This window comes from Chrysemys picta, chromosome 2 (genome assembly GCF_011386835.1).
Source record: "Chrysemys picta bellii isolate R12L10 chromosome 2, ASM1138683v2, whole genome shotgun sequence".
Lineage (NCBI taxonomy): Eukaryota > Metazoa > Chordata > Testudines > Emydidae > Chrysemys > Chrysemys picta.
The window spans coordinates 62,675,191-62,699,673 of record NC_088792.1 but is presented as its reverse complement, the minus strand read 5'-3'; the positions used below and the strand labels follow the sequence as shown (position 1 = coordinate 62,699,673).

At 44.2% G+C, this 24,483-nt stretch overlaps 1 protein-coding gene across 1 annotated transcript in view; it reads right to left on the bottom strand.

The window, feature by feature from the left end:
- The window catches only part of DNAH11 (dynein axonemal heavy chain 11), a 293,212-nt gene that overhangs the window by 120,931 nt on the left and 147,798 nt on the right, over positions 1-24,483 (bottom strand). Inside the window, exons 47-51 of the mRNA XM_065583334.1 lie at positions 23,644-23,809; positions 13,984-14,086; positions 11,145-11,384; positions 8,303-8,464; positions 6,329-6,522 (exon numbers count right to left, since the gene is read on the bottom strand). Of these exons, the coding sequence (XP_065439406.1) occupies positions 6,329-6,522; positions 8,303-8,464; positions 11,145-11,384; positions 13,984-14,086; positions 23,644-23,809 (865 nt within the window). The remainder of the gene's footprint in view (positions 1-6,328; positions 6,523-8,302; positions 8,465-11,144; positions 11,385-13,983; positions 14,087-23,643; positions 23,810-24,483) is intronic.

Genomic DNA, 24,483 nt, shown 5'->3' with positions numbered 1-24,483 from the left:
TAAAGAAAGAACTTGACTAGTCAGCAAACATCCTAAGCCAAGGTGATATTAAACCACAGACCAAATTCTCAGCTGAAGTCAATGGAGCTGTGCCAGTTTACAGCAGATGAGAATTTGGCTCAGAATAATCATGATTTAGTTTCACAAGGATCTGTTGGAAGTATTTTGATATTTTTTATCCACAGATCAGTGCTTCTAAGGCCTGGTCTACACTATGACTTTAATTCGTATTTAGCAGCGTTAAATCGAATTAACCCTGCAACCGTCCACACAACGAAGCCATTTATTTCGAAATAAAGGGATCTTAAAATCGATTTCTGTACTCCACCCCGACGAGCGGAGTAGCGCCAAAATCGATATTGTCATTTCGAATTAGGGTTAGTGTGGCCGCAATTCGATGGTATTGGCCTCCGGGAGCTATCCCACAGTGCACCATTGTGACCGCTCTGGATAGCAATCTGAACTCGGCTGCACCGGCCAAGTAGACAGGAAAAGCCCCGCGAACATTTGAATTTTATTTCCTGTTTGCCCAGCGTGGAGAGCACAGGTGACCACAGATAGCTCATCAGCACAGGTAACCATGCAGGCCGATAATCAAAAAAGAGCACCAGCATGGACCGTACAGGAGGTACTGGATCTGATCGCTATATGGGGAGAGGATTTCCAAGGGCATGATGGAGAGAGACCACAATAGGGACGCAGATCAGTGCCGCGTGAAAGTCAAGGAGCTCAGACAAGCCTATCAAAAAACAAAGGAGGCAAATGGTCGCTCCGGGTCAGAGCTGCGGACATGCCGCTTCTACGCCGAGCTGCATGCAGTTCTGGGGGGGGAGGCACCACCACTACCCCACCTCTGACGGATTCCGAGGCGGGGGTAATCTCATCAGCTACACCTGAGGATTCTGCGGACGGGGAAGAGGAGGAGGAGGAGGACGACGACGAGCTTGCGGAGAGCACACAGCACTCCGTTCTCCCCAACAGCCAGGATCTTTTTCTCAGCCTGACTGAAGTACCCTCCCAACCCTCCCAAGCCAGTATCCAAGACCATGACCCAATGGAAGGGACCTCAGGTGAGTTTACATTTTAAAATATAAAACTTGTTTTAAAAGCAAGCATTTTTTAATGATTACTTTGCCCTGAACACTTGGGATGCATTCGTGGCCAGTACAGCTACTGGAAAAGTCTGTTAACGTGTCTGGGGATGGAGCAGAAATCCTCCAGGGACATCTCCATGAAGCTCTCCTGGAGGTACTCCAAAAGCCTTGCCATTAGGTTTCTGGGCAGTGCAGCCTTATTCCGTCCTCCATGGTAGGACACTTGACCACGCCATGCTAGTAGCAAGTAATCTGGTATCATTGCATGACAAAGCCTGGCAGCGTATGGTCCCGGTGTTCGCTGGCATTCAAGCAACATCCGTTCTTTATCTCGCTGTGTAATCCTCAGGAGAGTGATATCACTCATGGTAACCTGGTTGAAATACGGGAATTTAATTAAGGGGACAGAGGTGGCCGTTCCTACTGGGCTGTTTGCCTGTGGCTGAAAAGAAATCCCTGCAGTTAGCCAAGCGCAGGGCGGGATGGGGGGGGGGGGAATTGGCCCACAGCTTTTCGCGTTTGGCTAGCAGGGATCTTCCCTGATACCAGCCATGCGGTGCGGGGAGGGGTACAGAGATCATTCCAGATAATTGGATGGGTGGGGGGTAGCTTGTTTTCTGCTGCTGAAGGTTAACAGGAAAACCGCAGCAGTCAACGGGCTTTGCTTGGTATGTGGGAAAGGAGGGCGCAGAAGCTGAAAGACAATGGCTTACCATGGCTGCATGCAAGCTGAATTCTGTTGCCCGGACCTGCATCTGTGATCTCTAACACCAAAGCCACAGGCACTCAATATTAAGATGGAAAATGCGACCTTGTACTGAAATCACATGTGCTATGTAATGTGAATAGTGTTGTTCACCATGAAAGAGTATAAGCATTGTTCTGTAAAATGTATCATTTTAAAAACTTCTCTCCTTTTTTCATCCCTCCCTCCAGCAGCTGCAAATTTTTCAAGCCTCCCTCCTCCGTCCCGAAGGCTATCTCAGATAAGACAGCGGAGAAAGAGGACGCGAGACAAGATGTTCTAGGAAATAATGGAATGCACCGGCAATTAAAGAGCTCATTTGAATGAGTGGAAGGACACGGTATCTAACTACAGGAAAGATGCCAGTGAACGTGAGGTCATGAGGGACACTTGAGATGAGAAGTGGCAGGCTGCAACGCTGGGGCTGCTGCGTGATCAAACGGACATGCTCCGGTGTCTGGTGGAGTTTCAGGAACGGCAGCAGGATAACAGACTGCCGCTGCAGCCACTGTATAACCTCCCTCCCCCCTCACCATGTTCCATACCCTCCTCATCCAGACGTGTAAGAACGCGGTGGGGGAGGCTCTGTGCACCCTCTCACTCCACCCCAGTGGACAGCCCAACCAAAAGGCTGTCATTATATTCAATTTTTTCAGTGGCCTTTTACTTCCCTCCTATCCTCCTCCCAAACCTCACCCAGGTTACCTTGTTGGTTCTCTCCCTATGTTTATAATTAATTAATAAAGAATACATGATTTTTAAACAATAGTGACTTTATTTCCTTTAAAAGCAAGCTGTGATTTAAGGGGGGAGGGTGGTTTGCTTACAGGGAATGAGTCAATCAAGGGGGCAGGTTTTCAACAAATAGAACTTTCACACCGTAGCCTGGCCAGTCATGAAACTGGTTTTCAAAGCTTCTCTGATGCACAGCGCTTCCTGGTGTGATCTTCTAATTGCCTTGGTGTCTGGCTGCGCTCCGGTGCCAAGGGATATGGGTTCCATCTATCGCCAGGCGATTTGCCTCAGCCTCCCACCCCACCATAAAGGTCTCCCCCTTACTCTCACAGAGATTGTGGAGCACACAGCAAGCAGCAATAGCAATGGGGATATTGGTTTGGCTGAGGTCTGAGCGAGTCAGTAACGATCGCCAGCAACCTTTTAAACGGCCAAATGCACATTCTGCCACCATTCTGCACTTGCTCAGCCTGTAGTTGAACAGCTCCTGACTCCTGTCCAGGCTGCCTGTGTATGGCTTCATGAGCCATGGCATTAAGGGGTAGGCTGGGTCCCCAAGGATAACTATAGGCATTTTAACATCCCCAACGGTTATTTTCTGGTCCGGGAAGTAAGTCCCTTGCTGCAGCCGTTTAAACAGATTAGTGTTCCTGAAGATGCGAGCGTCATGAACCCTTCGCGACCAGCCCACATTGATGTTGGTGAAAAGTCCCTTGTGATCCACAAGTGCTTGCAGCACCATTGAAAAGTACCCCTTGCGGTTTATGTACTGGGTACCCTGGTGCTCTGGTGCCAAGATAGGGATGTGGGTTCCATCTATCGCCTGACCACAGTTAGGGAATCCCATTGCAGCAAAGCCATCCACTATGACCTGCACATTTCCCAGAGTCACTACCTTTCGTAGCAGCAGCTCAGTGACTGCTTTGGCTGCTTGCATCACAGCAGTCCCCACAGTAGATTTGCCCACTCCAAATTGATTCCCGACTGACCCATAGCTGTCTGGCGTTGCAAGCTTCCACAGGGCTATCGCCACTCACTTCTCAACTGTGAGGGCTGCTCTCATCTTCATATTCTGGCGCTTCAGGGCAGGGGAAAGCAAGTCACAAAGTTCCAAGAAAGTGCCCTTACGCATGCGAAAGTTTCGCAGCCACTGGGAATCGTCCCACACCTGCAACTCTATGCGGTCCCACCAGTCTGTGCTTGTTTCCCGGGCCCAGAATCGGCGTTCCACGGCTATAACCCGCCCCATTAACAGCATGATCTCCAAAGCACCGGGGCCCGCGGTTTGATAGAATTCCATGTCCATGTCCTCATCACTCTCACCACCGCGCTGCCGTAGCCTACTCCTCGTCGCCTGGTTTTGCAGGTTCTGGTTCAGCATAAACTGCACGATAACGCGTGAGGTGTTTACAATGTTCATGACTGCTGTCTTGAGCTGAGCGGGCTCCATGCTTGCCGTAGTATGGCGTCTGCACTGTTCACCCAGGAAAAAGGCGCGAAACGGTTGTCTGCCGTTGCTTCCCTGGAGAGGGGGGAGGATGTACCCAGAACCAGCCGCGACAATGTTTTTGGCCCCATCAGGCATTGGAATCTCAACCCAGAATTCCAGTGGGCGGAGGAGACTGCGGGAACTATGGGATAGCTATGGGATAGCTACCCACAGTGCAACAATCCGGAAATCGACGCTAGCCCTGGTACATGGACGCACACCGCTGAATTAATGTGCTTAGTGTGGCCGCATACATTTGACTTTATACAATCTGTTTCCAAAATTCGAATTATATAAATTCGGATTAATCCCGTAGTGTAGACATACAGTCAGAGTTAAAGAGAAAACAGACATGTTATAAATAATAGTCTAGGTTGAGTTAGTTAAAAAAAATTCATTATTTTAAAAAAATCCTGAAAATTGTCTTTTGAAATTTCAAGATTTTCAATCATCTGATTCTAGGGTTATTACTGTTCAATATCACCATAACAGAGGTATCTGAAGACACCTTGACCTTTTGCCTCACTGAGTATCCTAGACATGGTGTGATAATTTAGACATTGTCATCACACCGGATCATATCCCATTCCAGAAATCATTCCTGACAACTATCCTTGAGTGGAATCTTTTGAATTAAGTAGTAGAAGAAGATCTGTGTCTAATACGGATACCTCCTGAAAGGAGAATAGCAAACCTGTTAAACCAAGACTGATATGTTGAGCTCATGGGCAAAGCTATCCTTGTCAAGTCTCTAAATTGATTGGCTAATTGATTCGTAAGAGTAATAGCAACAGGGAGGAAAGTTTTAGAGGATTTAGTTTCAAATGTACCTTTCAGGGGCTGCTGCTCCTGAGGTTCCCTAAGAAGCTCCGCTACTTTTGCCTGACACACAAGACACTATTTGCTGTCTCTAGATTTTATCAGTAAGAAGTTAATGGACTACCAACATTTCAAGAAAAGGCTTCGGCATTCTGATAATCACTTAAATCTCTCAATCAGGAGAACTGAGTTTACAACCCTCAAGAAAAAAAATCCATAGGATTATTTTTCTAATTTAAACTACTTTTTACTCTGCTTGGGCAGAGATTTCCTCAATGGACTGCTCTGTTAAGGATGACTCTCACAATACCTGCCCCACTGAGCGTGTGCTAGATAAAACACAACAAAGAGGCAGAAATACTAGTACAACTTAACAATGAGAAAAAGTTCCATTTTAGAAGTTTTGACTTCACAAACAATAGGAACTGCATTAGCAAAACTAAGCTTTATCAGCAGGGATCACTACAACTCCCTGAGAATCACAGTGCTGCACATTAATTGAGAGACTGGTTATATTAGACAGAAGTTCTAAATGGTGAAAAGTAGAAGCTATTTTGAGTCTGTGCTCCACTGACTGAGCAGAATCCTTCCATTAGCTCCTGAAAACAGAAAAATTGCTCAGTTGCCAGTAAACATAACTACTGCAGCTTAACTTGGATCTCAGAAACGGCACTGCAATTTTTTCCCCATGATGGATTCCAATATACAGTCCCATACAAAAACACCAATAAGATAGACATAAGGTTGAGAGTACATATTAGTAACTTAAGGGTAAAACATCTTACAGTTTGTTGTAAGTATTATAAACCAAGGAAACACAGAGTTCAGATTATGCTTACATTGAGGTATGGAAATGTGCAGTTAAGGCTCCCAAACCCCCCCCCTAAGCTCTGCTCTGTAGTGACATCATACAATACTAATATGATTTTACTGTTTGTTGTCCCAGATTAGATTAACCTGATTTTTAAAGACTATTGATTTTTTCATATTTCCACCCTCTTTTCCTTAAATAAAAGGCGGACACATACTAAATTTCTCAAAGGACCCATTTTTAAAATTATTTTAATGAATAAATTAATGGGGTTACTTGCAATTTCTCAGAAAAATCGTTCTGTACTCAAAGGGTAAATGCTGTTCATACAAAAACAAAGAGGTTGAATCCCTGCTTTACAGGTAAACTGGAACTCAACCTTAACTACAGTCTTGACGTGCATTTCCATAATGGTATCAGTGATGTTCTCTCAACCTGAACACTGCTGGATGGTCTTCTCAATATAAATCATTTTATTAAAAATGCTACTAACCTATAGCTTAAGTGCTTCTACTTAGCGAAAGAGGCAATTTCTTACCCAATAAGTCTCTGATAGCAGTATCTCCTCTAAACCTGACTGTATGGACTCTGCATAAATAAGTCTTTAAATGGGCTTTTTCAAAAAGTCTACTTACACATGCTGCATGGCATCCTCAAATAAAACTAAGTTCATAGAAGCATTAAGCTCATTGTAGCTTTCTAGAATCTCTGTAAGTAGCTTCCTCAGTACTTCCCATTCCTTGACAGGCATGTAATGAGGGTTGGCTACCCCATTTGCAAAATGGCAATAAATGAGCGGGTGCTGGAGCAGAAGATGATCTTCCACACCCTAGCAAGTGGGGAGAGAAAAAAAATAAAGAATGTCCAAAAACATAGGAAATGTCACATTTAATGGCTAGTTCAACAGTGCCACAAAAGCCCACAATACTGTCAAATAGTTTGCTGGGAAGGTTCAGTTTAGAGCTGACCAAAATTTTTAATTTGAATTTTTTTTTCTGACAATAAATGACCTTCCTTAATTTTTTTTTTGCAGAAAATTTTCATTTTTCTAAATTTTCCAATTTTTCAACAATAAAATAAATTAACCCCCCCCAAGCCCACAGAAGATTTCCAATTTTTAGTCCCCCTCTTCCCCCCTCCCCCCCAAAATACCTGTTTTTCCTCTTCCCACTCCTTTTTCAGTGGCAAAATGTAAAGGGGAAAAGGGTGAAAGTGTGTGTGTGTGGGGGGAGGGGCGGGGCAGAAGACCCAAAGTGTCAAAAACAGGTTGGTTTGTTTGTTTGAAATCTGGGACAGGGGTTCGTTTTTTTTTGGCAAAAAAATTCAAGAAAACTCTTTCCCCACAATAAATACACATGCATTTTTTGACAAACTCTATTTCAGATAGTCCCACTGCCTTGTCTGGTAAAGAATGGATATATTTCAGAGTAATAAATGTTTTTGAAGAATCACAGTACTATATAGTTAATTCACACTTTGGTATTGGCACCAATACACCCATTTATTCAGGAAGAAACTACAGGCTTTAATATCCAGCTGTTGTATCTTGCTGACGTTCTGCTGCATTCCCAATGGAATGTTATGCCATGCCTGATATAATGGACAGCACTAGATATACATTTTGTTTGTTGTACATGCCATGTTAGGCAAGGGGAGAGACAGTTGTAGTAAAGTTTAATGAAAGGGTTGTTAAAAGAAAACAAAATAAAGAGGAAAGGGCATATTCCTTGTAATTGCATTGTAAATCAGACAAGAATTTAGCCCAGAAAATCTAATCTGAAACCATAACCTGTATTTATTTGCAAACCTTGTTTACTGTGTATCTAATTATTGTTTATTTTCTGTAAGACTGGCTTATATTTATGGTACTTGCAAATGCCCAGATGACAAAACTATACATTGTTATAACAAAGTGATCTGATGCCCAAATAAATGCTGAAATTAAAAACTAAGAAATAAAGATAATTTTGTTTTGCACTAAATAGTTGCATACGTTTTGTTAATCAAACTATTGGAGAAAAACTCTAATACAAAATAAAAAATTAGTCTCCCAAGGAAAAAGCTAGAAAGGTATTAAATAAATATATTTGTATCACAGTTATGTAAAACTGATCAAATAAACACCATCTTGTTACCTCAAATTCACTCAACTACATGAAGATTCATTTCAGTGAGAAGGTCATTGCCTTCATTTTAAGGATGGTCTCAAGCGTTTGCTTAAAAGTGCTAACAACAGTGCAGCAGATACTTGAAAACCCTCACAGCTAATCAAACACGAGTGGAGAACTATAGTCAAGAAGAAAATTACCATCTTTGCAGAGACCAGAATTAATGATATCACATTGAAAAAGCCTTACTTGTTATGGTCATTGGAAAGCTAGTACCCGCTACCACATCAATCAGGTGCTTACTTTTCTTTGATAGAAACCTTGCTAACAGATGATGTTAAAGGGAGTATGTTGAATCAGCACATTCACTGGCTGCAATTTCTTGGGCTACAGTATGGGACTTTTGTGGTTATTTATAGTTGCAGTAAATTTGACATATCCCTGAACAACTTTAATTTAATCAACATTGCAGAAGAAGATATTTCCAGTATATAGCCTTACCTCAAAATACTTGTGTGCAGTGTCGATCAGCTTTTTATGAAAAAAATGACAGTCTTTTGGTTCCACCAGTTTATCTCCATAAACACGTGAAGACTCATGAAGCCAAAGACATACAAGATCATTTGGTTGCCTTAAACACTCAGGTGTAGCAAATAAAATTCCCTAAAAATAATACAATATAGCCACATTTTAAAAAAATGGTGTCACTAAACAGCAAAAGTAGCCAAACTCTAGAATGCCAGTCAGCTTCTGCTCCTTTAGTTCCTAAAATATGAGTCACCTAATTTCCCTAAAATGCCTTTCCATGCTCATTACATTTTATTTTTTTCAGTAATTGATTGTACTAATTGATAGGGAAATATAATTTGTCTTTTGGACTGTAAATTCTTGAATCTGCATTCAAGTCCCTTTGCAGATTAGCAAGTGTTTCAGTTTATCAACTCTGTGAAAAAATTGAATCCATCATCAAACAAACATTCAGTAGAACCTCACTAATCTGCACTGAAGAGAAGGAGGTCAAGTGTGGATCAGTGAGGTGTGAGGACTTGATGCATGGCAGGATGAAGAGGACAACCAGCACTAGGAGTCAGTTATAAATAGCCCGGTTTCGAGGCTTTATTGAGGAAAATCTGAAAGTGGCTGTCTTGGCCAGGAAAAGACTATTTAGAATGTGTCAGTTGGTTGAATTGAAGTCAAACTCATTAATCCAAGCCTAAGGCTTCAACTCAACTACTTAGCACACACTAAAGTATGACTTGCCTTGTATATGCTAGAATTTTAGAGTGCTAGGTAACAATCCTAAAAATAACACCTTTTTATCATAGTCAAGACAAACCCAAGATGACATAGCACTCACCTCAGGAGGGCCTCCTAGCAACTGGGTGTGGTATTGCAGGCCTTTCCTGCCTGTGTCATGCTCTGTAAGTTGTCAACCTAGTTTGGTAGGCCTTCAATGGCTCAGCCCTCTGGCCAAATCACATAATCAACTGGATGAGCCCCTTCCGGGATAGCAAAGAGTTCAATATGCTGTTAGCCCTCACCAGGGTCCTCAGCCCCATCTCTAGACCCTTTTTAATCCAATCCTTTTCTTGGGTTTTTAAAGGAGCCTTGCCACCTTCTCGGGACTTAGGCCACTTTGCCAGTGGCTGGCAGGGTGGAGCACAGAGCACCTTTCCCAGCTCCTCTGGCCGCAGCCAGGAACTGACCTGCTCAGACCCTGCAGCTCCTTTTATCTGAGCCTGCTGGGTCCTGATTGGCTGCTCCTTCCTGGGGTTGGGTGTGGTAAGACCATGGGGCCTCCAGCAGGGGGCTAACGAAGGCCTGGTACACTCCATCATAGGAACATATCACAAGTGTTCGACCTGCCTCAGCACAGCAACAGAATCTCACTAGTCTGTGAGTTGGAGGCCTGGCCTACATCTAAAACTAAGGCTGACCTGGGGATGCTCAGGGATGAGAAAAATAATTATACTCCTGAGAGATAAAGTTAAACCGACCTAAACCCCAGTGTAGGCACCACTAGGTTAAATGGAAGAATTTGTCCATTGACCTAGCTGCCGCCTCTCAAGGGGGTGGATTTACTACGGCGATGGTAACAGGTGTCTGCACTACAACAACATAGCTGCAGCATCGCAGCTGTGCAACTGTAGTGCTTGTAGTATAGGCATCCCCTTAGTATTTCAGTGAACTGCAAACACAAAAATCCATTTTCAGTGTGCATTTGAGGTTTACAGAAGTGTGGGTTAGTGAGGGTCCCGTTAATATTTTCAGCACTACTCACCTCTTTCCTGCCTTCTATTTAACTTTTCAGAATTCCAGCCTTGAGTACCTCACATGAGAATTATTCTATCATGAAATGGGCTATGTGAATTATTACTGGAGTTTGCAAGTTTTCTGATTCACTAGAGTGAATTATTTACATCAGTATACCAAGACTTAAGGTTTTCCTTGTTACCTTACATGTTAATTCTCATTCCAATAGATAAATCATAGCCTGCGGTTTTGGAAGTTACAGATAGTGCTACAGTCTCAGAATGCTAGGTCCTAAAATTCTCCTTCTATTTGTACAAGGATGAAAACCCATATGTTATGTCAGACTAGAAAGCACATATTAATGGGAAAAAGCATTCAATACAAAAAAACTAACTACTTCCTATTTGAGAAAGATTTTGATGACATATGCACAAAACACACTGAATTAGCTTACTTACCACAGTGCGTGTATTGGGAGGAGTGGTACCCTCTCTTTTCTGTGGGACCAGACCCATGCAGAAACCACTCCCCCCTAAAACATGTGGGTTGGTTAAGAGAATATTTCAGGGAGGAGCCATCACTCCGCCCCCCCCCAACCCACCCCACAAAAAAATTCTCAAGCTAGCAGGAGCTAGCACAATCCAGTTTTCGCTCTGTACTCCCATGCACTGATTGGCTGTTTTCTCCATTCCCTAGCCTCAATCTCTTTACTTCAGCCTCACTCCCCCACCCTTCTTTGCTTCCCCACCTTCTAACCTTTACATCCCCTCTCCCTTTGTATTTTCATTTAGACATTTCCCTCCCAACAAAACCTCACCACCACCCCCAAAATCATAGCCTTAACATGATGTTTGAAAACCATCACTCTGAGCATTACATCCCTTTCTCCTGCTGTCTGTCTGTTTTGTCTATTTAGATTGTAAACTCTTCAAGGCAGGGACTGTCTGTTACTATTGGGACAGTGTCTAGCACAATGGTTACTCTTGGTTGATCCTAAGCACTACTATAATAAACATAAATAAATATTATTAATAATAATATTAAGAAGAAGAAGTTATACCTAGAGTGAAAGTCGGTCTATGATACAGACCTGGAAGATGTTTGAGAGGTCTCTTAGGTTAAAGATGTAGTGGAATTTAACCGCAGTTGGCAGAAAGTTCTGAACCATAGTTTGATGAAGCCATATTGCTGCTTGGATCATGGCTGGAGCATTCTTTAACACTGATGGATTAAAAACATGCCTCTGGAAGTGGAAACCAAGGATCTTGCTATAAATGGTGTTCAGGGCATCAGCAGATGGGAAGTTCAGAGCAAACACTGTGAAATGTCTCTGAAAATAAGAAAAAAAAATAAGATTGTTATTATTCTGAGGGCAGACAGAAGTTAAGTCAATGACCACCTGATAATTCCCACAGACTGAGGCAAAGAGGCTGACTGCTGTGTGCCACTCAGGGTATGTCTACACTGCGGCTGGGAACGACCCTCCCAGTCTCGGTAGACAAACTCGCTTTAGCAAGGAATGAGCTAGCGCACTAAAAATAGCAGTATGGACGTTGCGACTTGGGTTGCAGCTCAAGCTCTCAAGCCTAGGGGTTGGTTGGTCAGACTTCCTGATGTATTCATTGATGTACACCTTGCCTCCCGTCACCCTGCTTCCTTGCACCCTCGGAAAGAACAAGCAGACCTAGGCAACAGTAATCTTCAACTGTCCCCTGGGCCTTCTGTCCTGAATGACTAGAAACAAGAGGCCCTCCTCATAGCTATAGAGGTTGCAATGCTGCCGCATCAAGTGATGCCTGAATGGATGATCTGGCAACCAGTTTGTCTTTGCCCAGGATGGCCTGGAATTGGGGCCTGCATTCTTGCGGCATTTTATTGGTGGACTCTGTTTGTTGTAATATATGACATCGGTGCCTGGTAGTTTGCAATATGGAAGAGTGGGCTGGCTGATGAGATGTTCTTTCTGCTGAAGAGATCTTGTCTTCTGATAGCTTTGTCCAAGAGAGTGGACCTGGGCTGGTGAAAATGCCTGGACGATGACAGAGTTCAGGTTAGGGTGGAACAACAAAAATTTCACTCCCTTGGAGGGCAAAAGTACTTCTCTACACTTTTTGGGATCAGGGCACAGGTGGCTGGTGTGTGCCAAATAGTTTTAGCAGGATCCAGTGTGGCCTCATTGATCGGGAACGCCACCTTGGAAGGAGCCGTAGAGTGGAGAATGTTCAGAAGTTTAAGGGTGAGATGCTGAATCTCTTCCAATGGGATCGCAAAGGTGTCTGTGATCCTCCTCGGGAGGTCCTGGTATTGTCTATAATCCTCCGGGGGAGAAGGAAAGACTGGTGCCACCATCTCAACTGGAGATGAAGACAATGCTGTCAGTGGATCCAGTGCTACCAGTACAACGTGCTCTGATGCAGACTAAGACCCAACCCTTGTAAGCGATCTCTATGGAAATCAGGACTCTATGGAATCTCACTCGGTGCCGGGGGTGGGGAGGGGAAAGGATAGGTAATCCTCTTCTTAGAGGACTTGTACATGATTTATCTCTTTTTATGACTGCTCCTCCTTACCCTCCCTCATATCTCTGTTCAGAGGAGTCCTTGGGTTTACTGGAGGATTCCAAGCTGGAAAATGTCAGTGCTGGAGGTTCAGATTGATGAAATGGAGAGTGGAAATGGATCCAAAATGGGTCTCATGGAGAGCTCCATTAGATGCCTATGGAGTCTGAACTCCAAAAACTGCTTAGTATGAGAGGGAAAGGAGAGGCAGATATCACACTTCAAAGGAGTGTGTGATTCAGGACTGGTCTTCACTATGGGTAGATCGACGCTGCTGCAAATCAGTGCAGCAGGGGTCGATTTAGCGGGTCTAGTGAAGACTCACTAAATTGGTGGCAGAGCACTCTCCAGTCGACCCCAGTACTCCTCCTCTCCGAGAAGAGTAAGGGAAGTCAACCAGACAGCATCTCCCATCGACACAGCACAATGAAGACGCCAGGATAAGTCGACCTAAGCTACATTGACTTTATTCACGTTATTCACGTAGCTGGAGTAGCATAACTTAGGTCGACTTACCCCGGTAGTTAAGATAAGCCCTCAGAGGCAGTTCAGGCAGCTCTCATGCTGGTCACTCATCAGGAAGTTCTGAAGACAGACCAGGCAGGGTTTGAGGCCTGGAATCCTTGGCATACAAAGTGTTCTGATACATGGGGGAACAAAAGGAGCAGGAAACCTGATCCCCAAATGATCTAACTAAGACTAAACTAATAGCAACTATTTAAAATGTATTTATAAAGTCGAAGTTGGAAAGGAACATTAGAAGGCTACAGACACAGAAAGGTTCCCTCCCAGACTGAGAACAGTAAAAAGGAACTAGAGAGACAGTCGGTCTGGGCTGCTTCTTATGCCCTCACTTGGGAGCATGAGGCAGAGGTGAAAGCAAAGACCAGCAGATAGTGCTGTTGAAGAGTTTCAGGCACATAGAGCACATGTGCACACACAGGAAATACCCATACAGACCAGCAATCTATACACTTTGATAAAACCTGCTGGTTGGGAGCATAGAACTGCTATTGGCATCACTGGGAGTTCAAGGTGAGAAAAGAGACTGACCATATCCAAATTACAGATGCCCACCGGGTTACACAAACCCGGCTTATGCAAATCCGCACTTACGGAAAATGTTAAGTAAACTAAAAATAGGAGGGTTTTTATTGCGTTTTTTTTTTTGGGTGTAACTGTCGGGTATACGCTTCCGACTTTTGCAAAATTCGAGTTACGAAAGGCATTCCAGAACAGAACGCTTGCGTAAGTCAGGAAGCGTCTGTAGTGTTTATGTCTGTTGCAATGAAAAGCTAAATTCTAAACATTATATCTAACATATTAAATAATAAATATAGGGTTATTATGATATAGCTCTTGAAACCATACCTGGAGTCGAGGGTTGATAGTGAAATTGCCAGCAGTTGGATTCATACAAGCAACATATTGGCAATTATGTATTTCTTTTACAGTTAACTTCTGCCTATCATACCTAGAAGATAGAAAATATAACAACTTTAGTTTAAAATGATTGATAATTACTGTCAGCGCATCAGAGGTAGTGCATGGCTTAGTGCTAATTGGAAGATAGAAATTCTAACATTTCAAAATTTGTTTTTGTCCTGACTCAGGTTGAAAATTGCAATTCTGAATTTTGTGTAGAAGAGAAATTCTGAAAAAATTTGATTTGGAAACTACAAAATGACCTTAACAAAATGTTTAATTTGATAATGTTGAAGCAATCTATATATAGTAGAAACAAAATGAGAGAGTAATAGAATTATAGAAATAAAGGGCATGGAATGGACTTCAAGATGTTATCAAGCCCAGCCCCCTGCAATGTGGCAGGACCAAGTAAACCTAGAACATCCCTGGCAGGTGTTTGTCCAACTTGTTTTTAAAAGCTTCCAATGATGGGGACTCCACAACCTCCCTTCAAAATCTATTCCAGACCTTAAATACCCTTATAGTTAGATAGTTTTTCCTAATACCTAACTTAAATCTCCTTTGCTGCAGATAAACCCATTACTCCTATCTTCAGTAGACTGGAGAACAACTGATCACCATCCGCTTTATAACAGCCCATAACATATTTGCAGACTGTTATCAGGTCCCTCCTCAGTCTTCTTTTCTCAAGACTAAACATGCCCAGTTTCTTAATCTTTCCTCAGAGGTCAGGTTTACTACGCCTTTATTTTTTTGTTGCTCTCTTCCCAATTTGTTCACATTTTTCCTAAATTGTGGTGCCCAGAATTGGACACTGTACTCCAACTGGGGCTTCACCAGCACTAAGTAGAGCGGGACAATTAGCTCCTGTGTCTTACATACAAAGTACTTTGTTTTGATTTGGAATTGTTTCAAAATTTCCCCATTGAAAATTTCATCAAAATCAACCGTGTCTCGTGAAACATTCTGATTTTGACAAAACTGCATTTTCCAACAGAAAATTGTTCCATCCAAAATATTTCAATCAGCTCTAGCATGATTCTTTACAATATAGACAGGTCCTAGCACCCAGTCTAGCTTGGACAGATATAGTATAGTACAATTAAGGAGGTAGAATGAGTGTGGGAACACAATGGGTATGTCTACGCTGCAGCAGAGAGCAAGTCTCCTGGCCCAGGTAGACAGACTTATGGTAATGGGGCTTGCACTAGCACACTAAAAATAGTTGTGTGGACATCGCGGTACTAGTGGAGACTCAGGCTACCCACCCCAGCTCGGACCCAGAGAATAGGGTGAGCTTGAATTCAGGTGGCTAGCTCAAGGCTCTGCTGGTGCTTCAACATACACACAGCTATTTTTAGCGCACTAGAGTGAGCTCCACTACCATGAGAAGTTTGTCTACACAAGCTGGGAGTCTCACTCTCACCTGCAGTGTAGACATACCCCCAGAGCCTTTGTAGAGTAAAAGTAGCTAAAATGAGCAGGTTTCATCATGGAGAGCCAACAATATGCTGGGCACAGAGGAAGGGGAAAGTTGTTCCATGTGCAGAGCACCGTGAAAACAAGTATCAAGCATATTTGACAGAAAGCAATAAAAGGCAATAGGTGTGATTAGAAGACCACGTCTTGGTTTTTGCAATATGGCCCAATGGACGGGGCATGAGACAAGGAGTCAGGGAACCTGGATTTGATTCCAGGCTCTGCTATTGGCTCACTGTGTGACCTGGGCAAGTCATTTAGGCCACTTTTTCCAAATTTAACCCAATTTAATATTGGGTAACTTCATTTTTGGTAGCCTAAATTGGAAAACGTAGGGTCTCATTTTTAGAAGTGAATAGCACTCATATTTTCAAAAAAAGGCAATAAGAGATGCAGCTGCTCCATGACTCTTAAAATCAGGCACTACATATCTGAACTTAGGCACCCAAAAATTGAAGCACCCAAAATTAGAGTCTGTTTTGAAAATTTTGGCACAAACCTCTATGAATCTCATTGGATACAAGTATTATTATTATATTCAGCATTACAAACAGCACAATATTCAAACACCCAGTATGTGGTGATGATAGTATGATAAATTGTATTTATCTAGTTCCTTTAAACTTCTTATATACACTCTGCCCATTAATCTATCACCACTGGGATTACAATTAACATTCCAAACCTCTGGCATCTTCCAGCAGCCACCAATTTAAAAGTAATAAAACAAACCAAAACACTTATAAGCTTTTCTGCTCAAGAGTAATGCTGCCATCGCAAATTTATGACAATAAATCCTTTACCTCTTATCATACAGTCTTGTATTGTCCTTCTTTCTCATATAAGCCCTGATCTTGCCAGGGTTTACATACCTGTCTAACTTTCAGCACAAGTAGTCTCATTTAAATCAATGTGACTACTCACATACATGATATTAAGTCCTTTTCTGGACTGATGACACCGTGCTAGCACTTTGCAGAATCAAGCCCTAAATAAGACAGACAGAGAAACAGAGACAGACAGATGCACACTTATTAGGCCTGGTCTACACTAGGAGGTTATGTCGAATTTAGCAGCGTTAAACAGAATTAACCCTGCACCCGTCCACACAACGAAGCTATTTAGTTCGACATAGAGGTCTCTTAAATTCGATTTCTGTACTCCTCCCCAACGAGGGGAGTAGCGCTAAATTCGACATGGCCATGTCAAATTAGGGTAGGCGTGGATGGAAATCGATGCTAATAGCTCCGGGAGCTATCCCACAGTGCACCACTCTGTTGACGCTCTGGACAGCAGTCCGAGCTCAGATGCTCTGACCAGCCACCAGCCACACAAGAAAAGCCCCGGGAAAATTTGAATTCTTTTTCCTGTCTGGGCAGTTTGAATCTCATTTCCTGTTTGGACATCGTGGCGAGCTCAGCAGCACTGGCAACGATGCAGAGTTCTCCAGCAGAGGTGACCATGCAATCTCAGAATAGAAACAGGGCCCGAGCATGGACTGATTGGGAAGTCTTGGATTTGATCGCTGTGTGGGGCGATGAGTCCGTGCTTTCGGAGCTGCGATTGAAAAGACGGAATGCAAAGATCTACAAGAAGATCTCAAAAGCCATGACAGAGAGAGGATACAGCCGGGATGCAACGCAGTGCCGCATGAAAATCAAGGAGCTGAGACAAGCGTACCAGAAGACCAAAGAGTCAAACGGACGCTCCGGATCCCAGCCCCAGACATGCCATTTCTACGAGGCACTGCATTCCATTCTAGATGTGGCCGCCACCACTACCCCATCACTGACCGTGGACTCTGAGGATGGGATATTGTCGACGGCCGCTTCCTCGGAGATGTTAGCGGACGGGGAAGATGAGGAAGGTGAGGAGGAGGACGAGGCAGTCGACAGCGCTTACAACGCTGATTTCCCAGACAGCCAGGATCTCTTCATCACCCTCACAGAGATCCCCTACCAACCGTCCCCAGGCATTAACCCGGACCCTGAATCAGGGGAAGGATCAGTCGGTAAGTGTTTTAAACACGTAAACATTTATTTTGAACAGAACAGGAATATTAAGAATGGGTTTTTCATGATTTGTTTGCCCTAGGCGCTTAACGTTTTAGTCCTTGGCAGTGCAACTACTGCAAAAGAATTTAACAACGTCCGGTTTATCATGATTAGTTTGCCCTAGGCACTCTACTTTTTAGTCCTTGCCAGTGCAGCTACTGGAAAAGAAGGTCTATATGTCCTGGGATAGAGCTGAAATCCTCCAGGGACATCTCCACGAAGCTCTCCTGGAGGTAATTGGAAAGCCTTTGCATGAGGTTCCTGGGGAGAGTGGCCTTATTGTGTCCTCCGTGGTAGGAAACTTTTCCTCGCCAGGCTATCATCAAGTACTCTGGGATCATTGCCTTGCACAACATGGCGGCATACGGCCCTGGTTTTTGCTGGCTTTCACGCAGCATGCGTTCTTTCTCGGTCTCAGAAATTCTCAGCAGAGTGATGTCGCTCATGGTGACCTGCTTAGAATTAGGGGAATGTTACTATTTGGACTGCTAGCCTGTTCCTTTACAGAACTGTCACTGGCGATTTACTGCCACGCGATGGAGGCGGGAGAGGGGCAGCATACAGGAATCTTTCCCGGGGACAGCCGCGAGGGGGTGGGACAGGGGCAGAGTTCGTGCTTGCCGGATTGCTGGCAGCAGGAACTGCCCAACGATAGGAGCATTGCTTTGAACGTGAAAGGAGGGCACTGCTCTAATTTAAGTTTTAAGCAGCCAAAAGTCTACGGCTTACCATGTCAGCCTGCTACCTGAATTCCGCTGTCCTGCCCCGCTTGTCTGATCTTCACTGCAAGACCCCAGGCACTGAATGCGAAGGCCAAAAATTCGACCTTGTCCTGAGTGCGCATGTGATAGGTGCTGTGCATGGTCTTGTTCACAGAGAAAGACTATGTTCATTGTTCACAAAAAATTATCTTTGTGAGGAATTCACTCCTTTTTTCCCATCCCACAGCTGCGACTGTCTCCCGACCTACCCTGGCATCCCCCTCGCAGAGGCTGGCGCAGATTAGGCAGAGAAAGAAAAGGACACGGGATGACATGTTCTCAGAACTTATGGGCTGCTCCCGAGCCGATGCGGCCCAGCAGACCCAGTGGAGGGAGAACATGTCGCAATACCAGCGAGCACACAGTGAACGGGAGGAGAGGTGGCAGCAGGAAGACCAGCAGGCGACTCAAACGCTGCTTGGACTAATGAGGGGAGCAAACAGACACGCTCCGGTGCCTTGTGGATGTTCTGCAGGACCGGAGGCAGGAGGACAGAGCCCCACTGCAGTCTATCTCTAACCGCCCTCCCCCACCACAAACTCCCATACCCCCCTCACCCAAAGTCCCAAGAAGGAGGGGCGGCAGGGGCCGTGAAAACTGTCACTCCACCCCTGCAGACTGATCAAGTACCTGAAGGCTCTCATTCCCAAAAATTTGATAAGTCCTTTCCTTCCCGCCTCACCCAAGCCCCCGTCCCAGTTTCATCCCCTAACTGTGTAGTTACTAATAAAAGATACGTTTCTGTTAATTACTGTTTCCATCATGTTCTTTTAGGGGAGAGTGTGTTTGAAGGGGGGGGAAGGGGGTTGGTAATTGGAGAGGACAGTCACCTTTACCAGGGTACAGACACGGGGGCAGGTTCAGCAGAAGGTCACACACACATTGCAGTCACTAGGCACCCTGGTCAGTCTGGGAGGTGGTTTTCATGTTCTGTGCGGGGGGGAGGGGGGCGGGGCATGTGACTTTGTGGCGGGGGAGGGCGGATAGAGATTTTATGCTGCGGTCCTTATCCTGGATCACAGAGCCACGCAGCAGGGGATCTGTAACCATCCTCCCCCGCCACAAAGTCACATAGCCCCCACACACAGAGTCCCGAAAAGGAGGGGTGGCAGGCTCCGTTGAAACAACCAGTCCACCACTGCGGACCTCTCTAGGAGCAGAAGCCTGTCATTCCTCGAGTTTAGAAGCGTTCTTTCCATCACTACGCCCGCTCCCCACCACAGTCTGCGTCCCAGTTTCAACAGTTTACCGCGAAATCCGTAATAAATAAAACGGTGTTAATTAACAAAGTTCCATTTATTTTATTTTTAAACGTGTGTTGGAGGGGGGGGGCGGGGTAAACGGGGTATGTAGCTGGAGAGGATAGTCAACAGTAAGTGGGTAAAGAAACGGGGGCAGGTTCTGCTTCTCTTTAAACAAACTTAATATTCACAGGTTACCCTGCTCACTCAGGAACCTAGCTTTCAAAGCCTCCCGGATGCACATTGCGTCCCGCTGGGCTCTTCTAATCGCATGGCTGTCTGGCTGGGCGTAATCAGCAGCCAGGCTATTCGCCTCAACCTCCCACCCTGCCATAAAGGTCTCCCCCTTGCTCTCACAGAGATTGTGGAGCACACAGCAAGCTGCAATAACAATGGGGATATTGGTTTCGCTGAGATCAGAGCGAGTCAGTAAGCTTCTCCATCTCCCCTTGAGACGTCCAAAAGCACACTCCACCACCATTCTGCACTTGCTCAGATGGTAGTTGAAGAGTTCTTTTTCAGTGTCCAGGGCACCTGTATAGGGCTTCATGAGCCAGGGCATTAGCGAGTAGGCTGGGTCCCCGAGGATGACTATAGGCATCTCCACATCCCCAACAGTTATTTTGTGGTCCGGGAAGTAAATACCTTGCTGCAGCCGTCTAAACAGACCAGAGTTCCTGAAAACACGAGCGTCATGAACCTTGCCCGGCCATCCTACGTTGATGTTTGTAAAACGTCCCCTATGGTCCACCAGTGCTTGCAGCACCATTGAAAAGTAGCCCTTTTGGTTAATGTACTGGCTGGCCTGGTGGTCCGGTCCCAGGATAGGAATGTGAGTTCCATCTATAGCCCTACCACAGTTTGGGAATCCCATCGTGGCGAAGCCATCTATGATGACCTGGACGTTTCCAAGGGTCACTACCTTTGACAGCAGTAGCTCAACGATTGCGTTGGCTACTTGCATCACAGCAACCCCCACGGTAGATTTGCCAATGCCAAAGTGATTTGCGACTGACCGGTAGCTGTCTGGCGTTGCAAGCTTCCAGAGGGCTATGGCCACTCGCTTCTGGACAGTCGGGGCTGCTCGCATCCGGGTGTCCTTGCGCTTCAGGGCAGGGGACAGCAACTCACAAAGTTCCAGGGAAGTTCCCTTCCGCATACGAAAGTTTCGCAGCCACTGTGATTCATCCCAGACCTGCAGCACTATGCGGTCCCACCAGTCCGTGCTTGTTTCCCGGGCCCAGAATTGCCGTTCCACAGCATCAACATGACCCATTGCCACCATGATGTTCACGGCGCGGGGTCCCGTGCTTTGTGAGAGGTCTGTGCCACTCTCAGACTTCATGTCCCCACCGCGCTGCCGTAGCCTCCTCGCCCGATTTCTCCGCATCTGCCTCTGGAAAAGGTGGATGATAAGGTGCGAGGTGTTGACAACGGCCATAACTGCAGCGATGGTCGCAGCGGGCTCCATGCTCGCAGTGCTGTGGCGTCCGCACTGTCACTCACCAGAAAAGTGCGCGAACTGATTGCCCGCCGGCGCTTTCAGGGAGGGAGGGCGGGAGTGACGGTTGGATGACGACAGTTACCCAAAACCACCCTCGACACATTTTTTTCTCCAGCAGGCATTGGGGGCTCGACCCAGAATTCCAATGGGCAGCGGGGACTGTGGGAACTGTGGGATAGCTGCCCACAGTGCACCGCTTCCAATGTCGACGCTTGCTCCGTTAGTATGGATTCACAAAGTCAAATTACTGTCCTTAGTGTGGATACACACGTTCGACTTTGTAATATCGATTCCACATATTCGATTTAAGTACAATTGAACTACTCTCGTAGTGTAGACATACCCTTAGAGTGGGTGCATATAGCATCCCACCATAGTTAGTGTAGAATATCAACTTCCATTCTAAACCTCCTTATTCAGCTCCTCATTACTACTGTCAAATTTATTTTGGGCTGAAGTTTTCCACACTTGGTCTCATGCCAAAAGGGGTGTGGGTTGTGTTTTTAAAGTCTGAACAAATTCAGTGCAGTCATTTGGAATTATCTAAGCATTTGAAAAATGTACCTTTCCCATATATTCTGATTAGAACTCAGATAAGTACACTCTGGTTTTGGATTAATTTACCAGATATAAATGTCCAAAACTTTAAAATTACTAAGTCAACTTTCTCCTAACTCAGCTTGTTCTATAGAACTGAGACTTTAAAAAAATCAAGCCAAGTTTAAAGAAGATAGCTTCAGTAGCTTTACATGTTCATAATATTTAAATCAGAAACAAGGAACATTTTCTAAAAACATATCTAAAGCTAGGGCAATTTATAACCTGAGGCAGGTGGCTCTAAAAAGTATTAGGTTTCTGAGTTGGAACTGATTGAGTCCACTGCATTAGTGATATCTCAGACTTAAATATTCACTTTCCTCTCTGCTTGTCTTTTCCCCTGAATAGCTGAAGATATTCAGAAGACATCAGATGTCATTTCTGAGTACACTATATTTCTTCCTATGTCCTTTACTGAGTTAAACTGAATCTACTTTAAAAGACTTGGGAACAGCACAGATACTAACACCTCATCCCAGCCCCAGCTCTGATGAGGGTCCTTAAAAAGAACATGTGCCAGGAAAGAGAAGAGACACACAGGCTGTCACCAAACTTCCCTGTGCTGCATAGTTCCCGAGGGACATATGTCCCTAACTCCCTAGTAGGGAGAAAGAACAAATAATTTAAAATGTAAATATATGACAAAAGTGTCCATATAGTGAAGGAGAAGGAACTGAGATGGCACATTAACCCTTCCAATACCGCCAAAATATATATATATACACCTCTACCTCAATACAATGTTGTCCTCGGGAGCCAAAAATCTTACCGCGTTATATCAAACTTTCTTTGATCCGCCGGAGTGCGCAGCCCCACCCCCCTGGAGCACTGCTTTACCGCGTTATATCCGAATTCGTGTTATATCTGGTTGCTTTACATCAGGATAGAGGTGTACTTGTGTGTGTGTCCTGGCAATAGCTTTTTAACGGAATATTTGCTTGTTCATTCATCAGTTCACTTGCTCCCTCCCCGCCCATCACAATAGAGGAAAGCATTCTCTGGGTGTCTCTGGAAAGCCAATCAGCAGTAAGAACAATTAACTCAAGGTACCCTCCTACATGAAAGAAGTAAAGGGAAAAACTAAGCCTGCCCCAGTGGGACAGAGGAAAGATTTTCTGAAGGAACAGTGCAAGACGACACAGTTTTTCCTTTAATTTTGGATTATCCTCATCTTTGTTTTTGAAATGGTCTTTTGTAGTTAGACACTCTTGATATCCTGAATTAAGCTCTTCAGCTGAGGGACTATTTGTTCTGTGTTTGTACAGCACCTTGCACAATGGGGTTCTGGACCATACTGTGGCTCCTCAGCATTACCACCACACAATTATTATATTATTAAAGGTCCAAACACATTATAGATATTCCCCCCTCTATTTCTAGAGCTCAGCCTAGAATCTATCAAAGTAGTTTTAATGAATACAACAGGAAATGGAGAAAAGCGGAATGTAATGAAGGGTTCACAAGAATTCAACCAAATAAGCTAAAGAACAGAGTGAAATTAGTTTAGGCAGTTAGTTATTATAGTTACCCTATGGAACTCACATCTGCATGACATAATCAGGACAAGGAGTGTAGTAGGATTTTATAAAAAACAATAGACGTTTATATGAACATCAAAAATATCATCATCTGCAGTTACACAAGCAAGGATAAACATTTTCAAGGGTTATCAACGCTCATGCTTTAGGGCTAAGGCAATCACTGATTTCCTGGAGTTAAGAAGCAGCTTCCTCCATAGCCAGCTATGACAAAATGATATTATGCATATTCCTTTGCTCCCAACTCTGCCACTATAACCATCACAATAATAAAACAATTTTCCTGCTCTACGGAAAATATAAAGTAAAATTAAATTAGAAGTCTAAAACTTGTGCTAATTCATTCTTTGTCATGGGAAGAATGGTTACAGATTTTAGCCCATAACAATAAAATTTTGATTTAGCATAAAACAGGTAGTAATTGCTTACCAATGTCCATAGTCTATGTGCTGTCGAATCAGTGTGTGAGGTTGAACTGTTCCATACACATCCATTTCAGGCATGTTCATATCATCAATAAAATAAATCAACTTCTTGTTTCCTACGGGACCATAGTTACGGCCAGCTTTTTTCTCTAGGCTTTTCTCAAGAATCTCTAAAATGTTATGAAGTATATGACAAATAGTTATAATACTCAAACAATGCAAAGACTAACAATCAAAAATGCATAATTAATTCACTCAGAGAAAAATTAAATCACTTAGGGACAGATTTTTAAGCAGCTAGTTGATTTCCCTGGGAGTTAGGCACTTAGGCACCTAATGAGATTGTCAAAAGTGCCGATCTACCTCTTTAGGTACCTAACTACCTTTAAAAAGCTGGCCATTAGGTTCCAGTCATGCGAAGTGCTGAATGTGGGCTGACTCATGCACCTTGTGAGGAAACCTAAGGAAGTCAATGAGGCTCTGCGCAGGTACTGGGGTCCATCTATGCACATCACTTTGTAGGACTACAGCATAAAACAAACCCAAATTTTCCAAGACATCCACTGGAAAGAACACAAAGTTGACAGAACGAACAAACCAACAACTAGCTGTGATGTTTCTGAAAGGCGTGTTAGAATTGCAGGCTGTTCCCTTAAAATTAAAGTGTTTCCTGGTCCTGCTTGCAGGCTACAGGGCTCTGTAGGAAAGCATACATTCAGAGTCAGTCTGGAAAGAGCCAGCTAACAGCAAGGTAGGGTGAGTTGTGCTTTGTCTTACGGAACAGCCTGCTTCCCTTCTCTCTGTTTTTGGTTGTGTGTGTTAAAATTCTAGATTCTAAGAATAA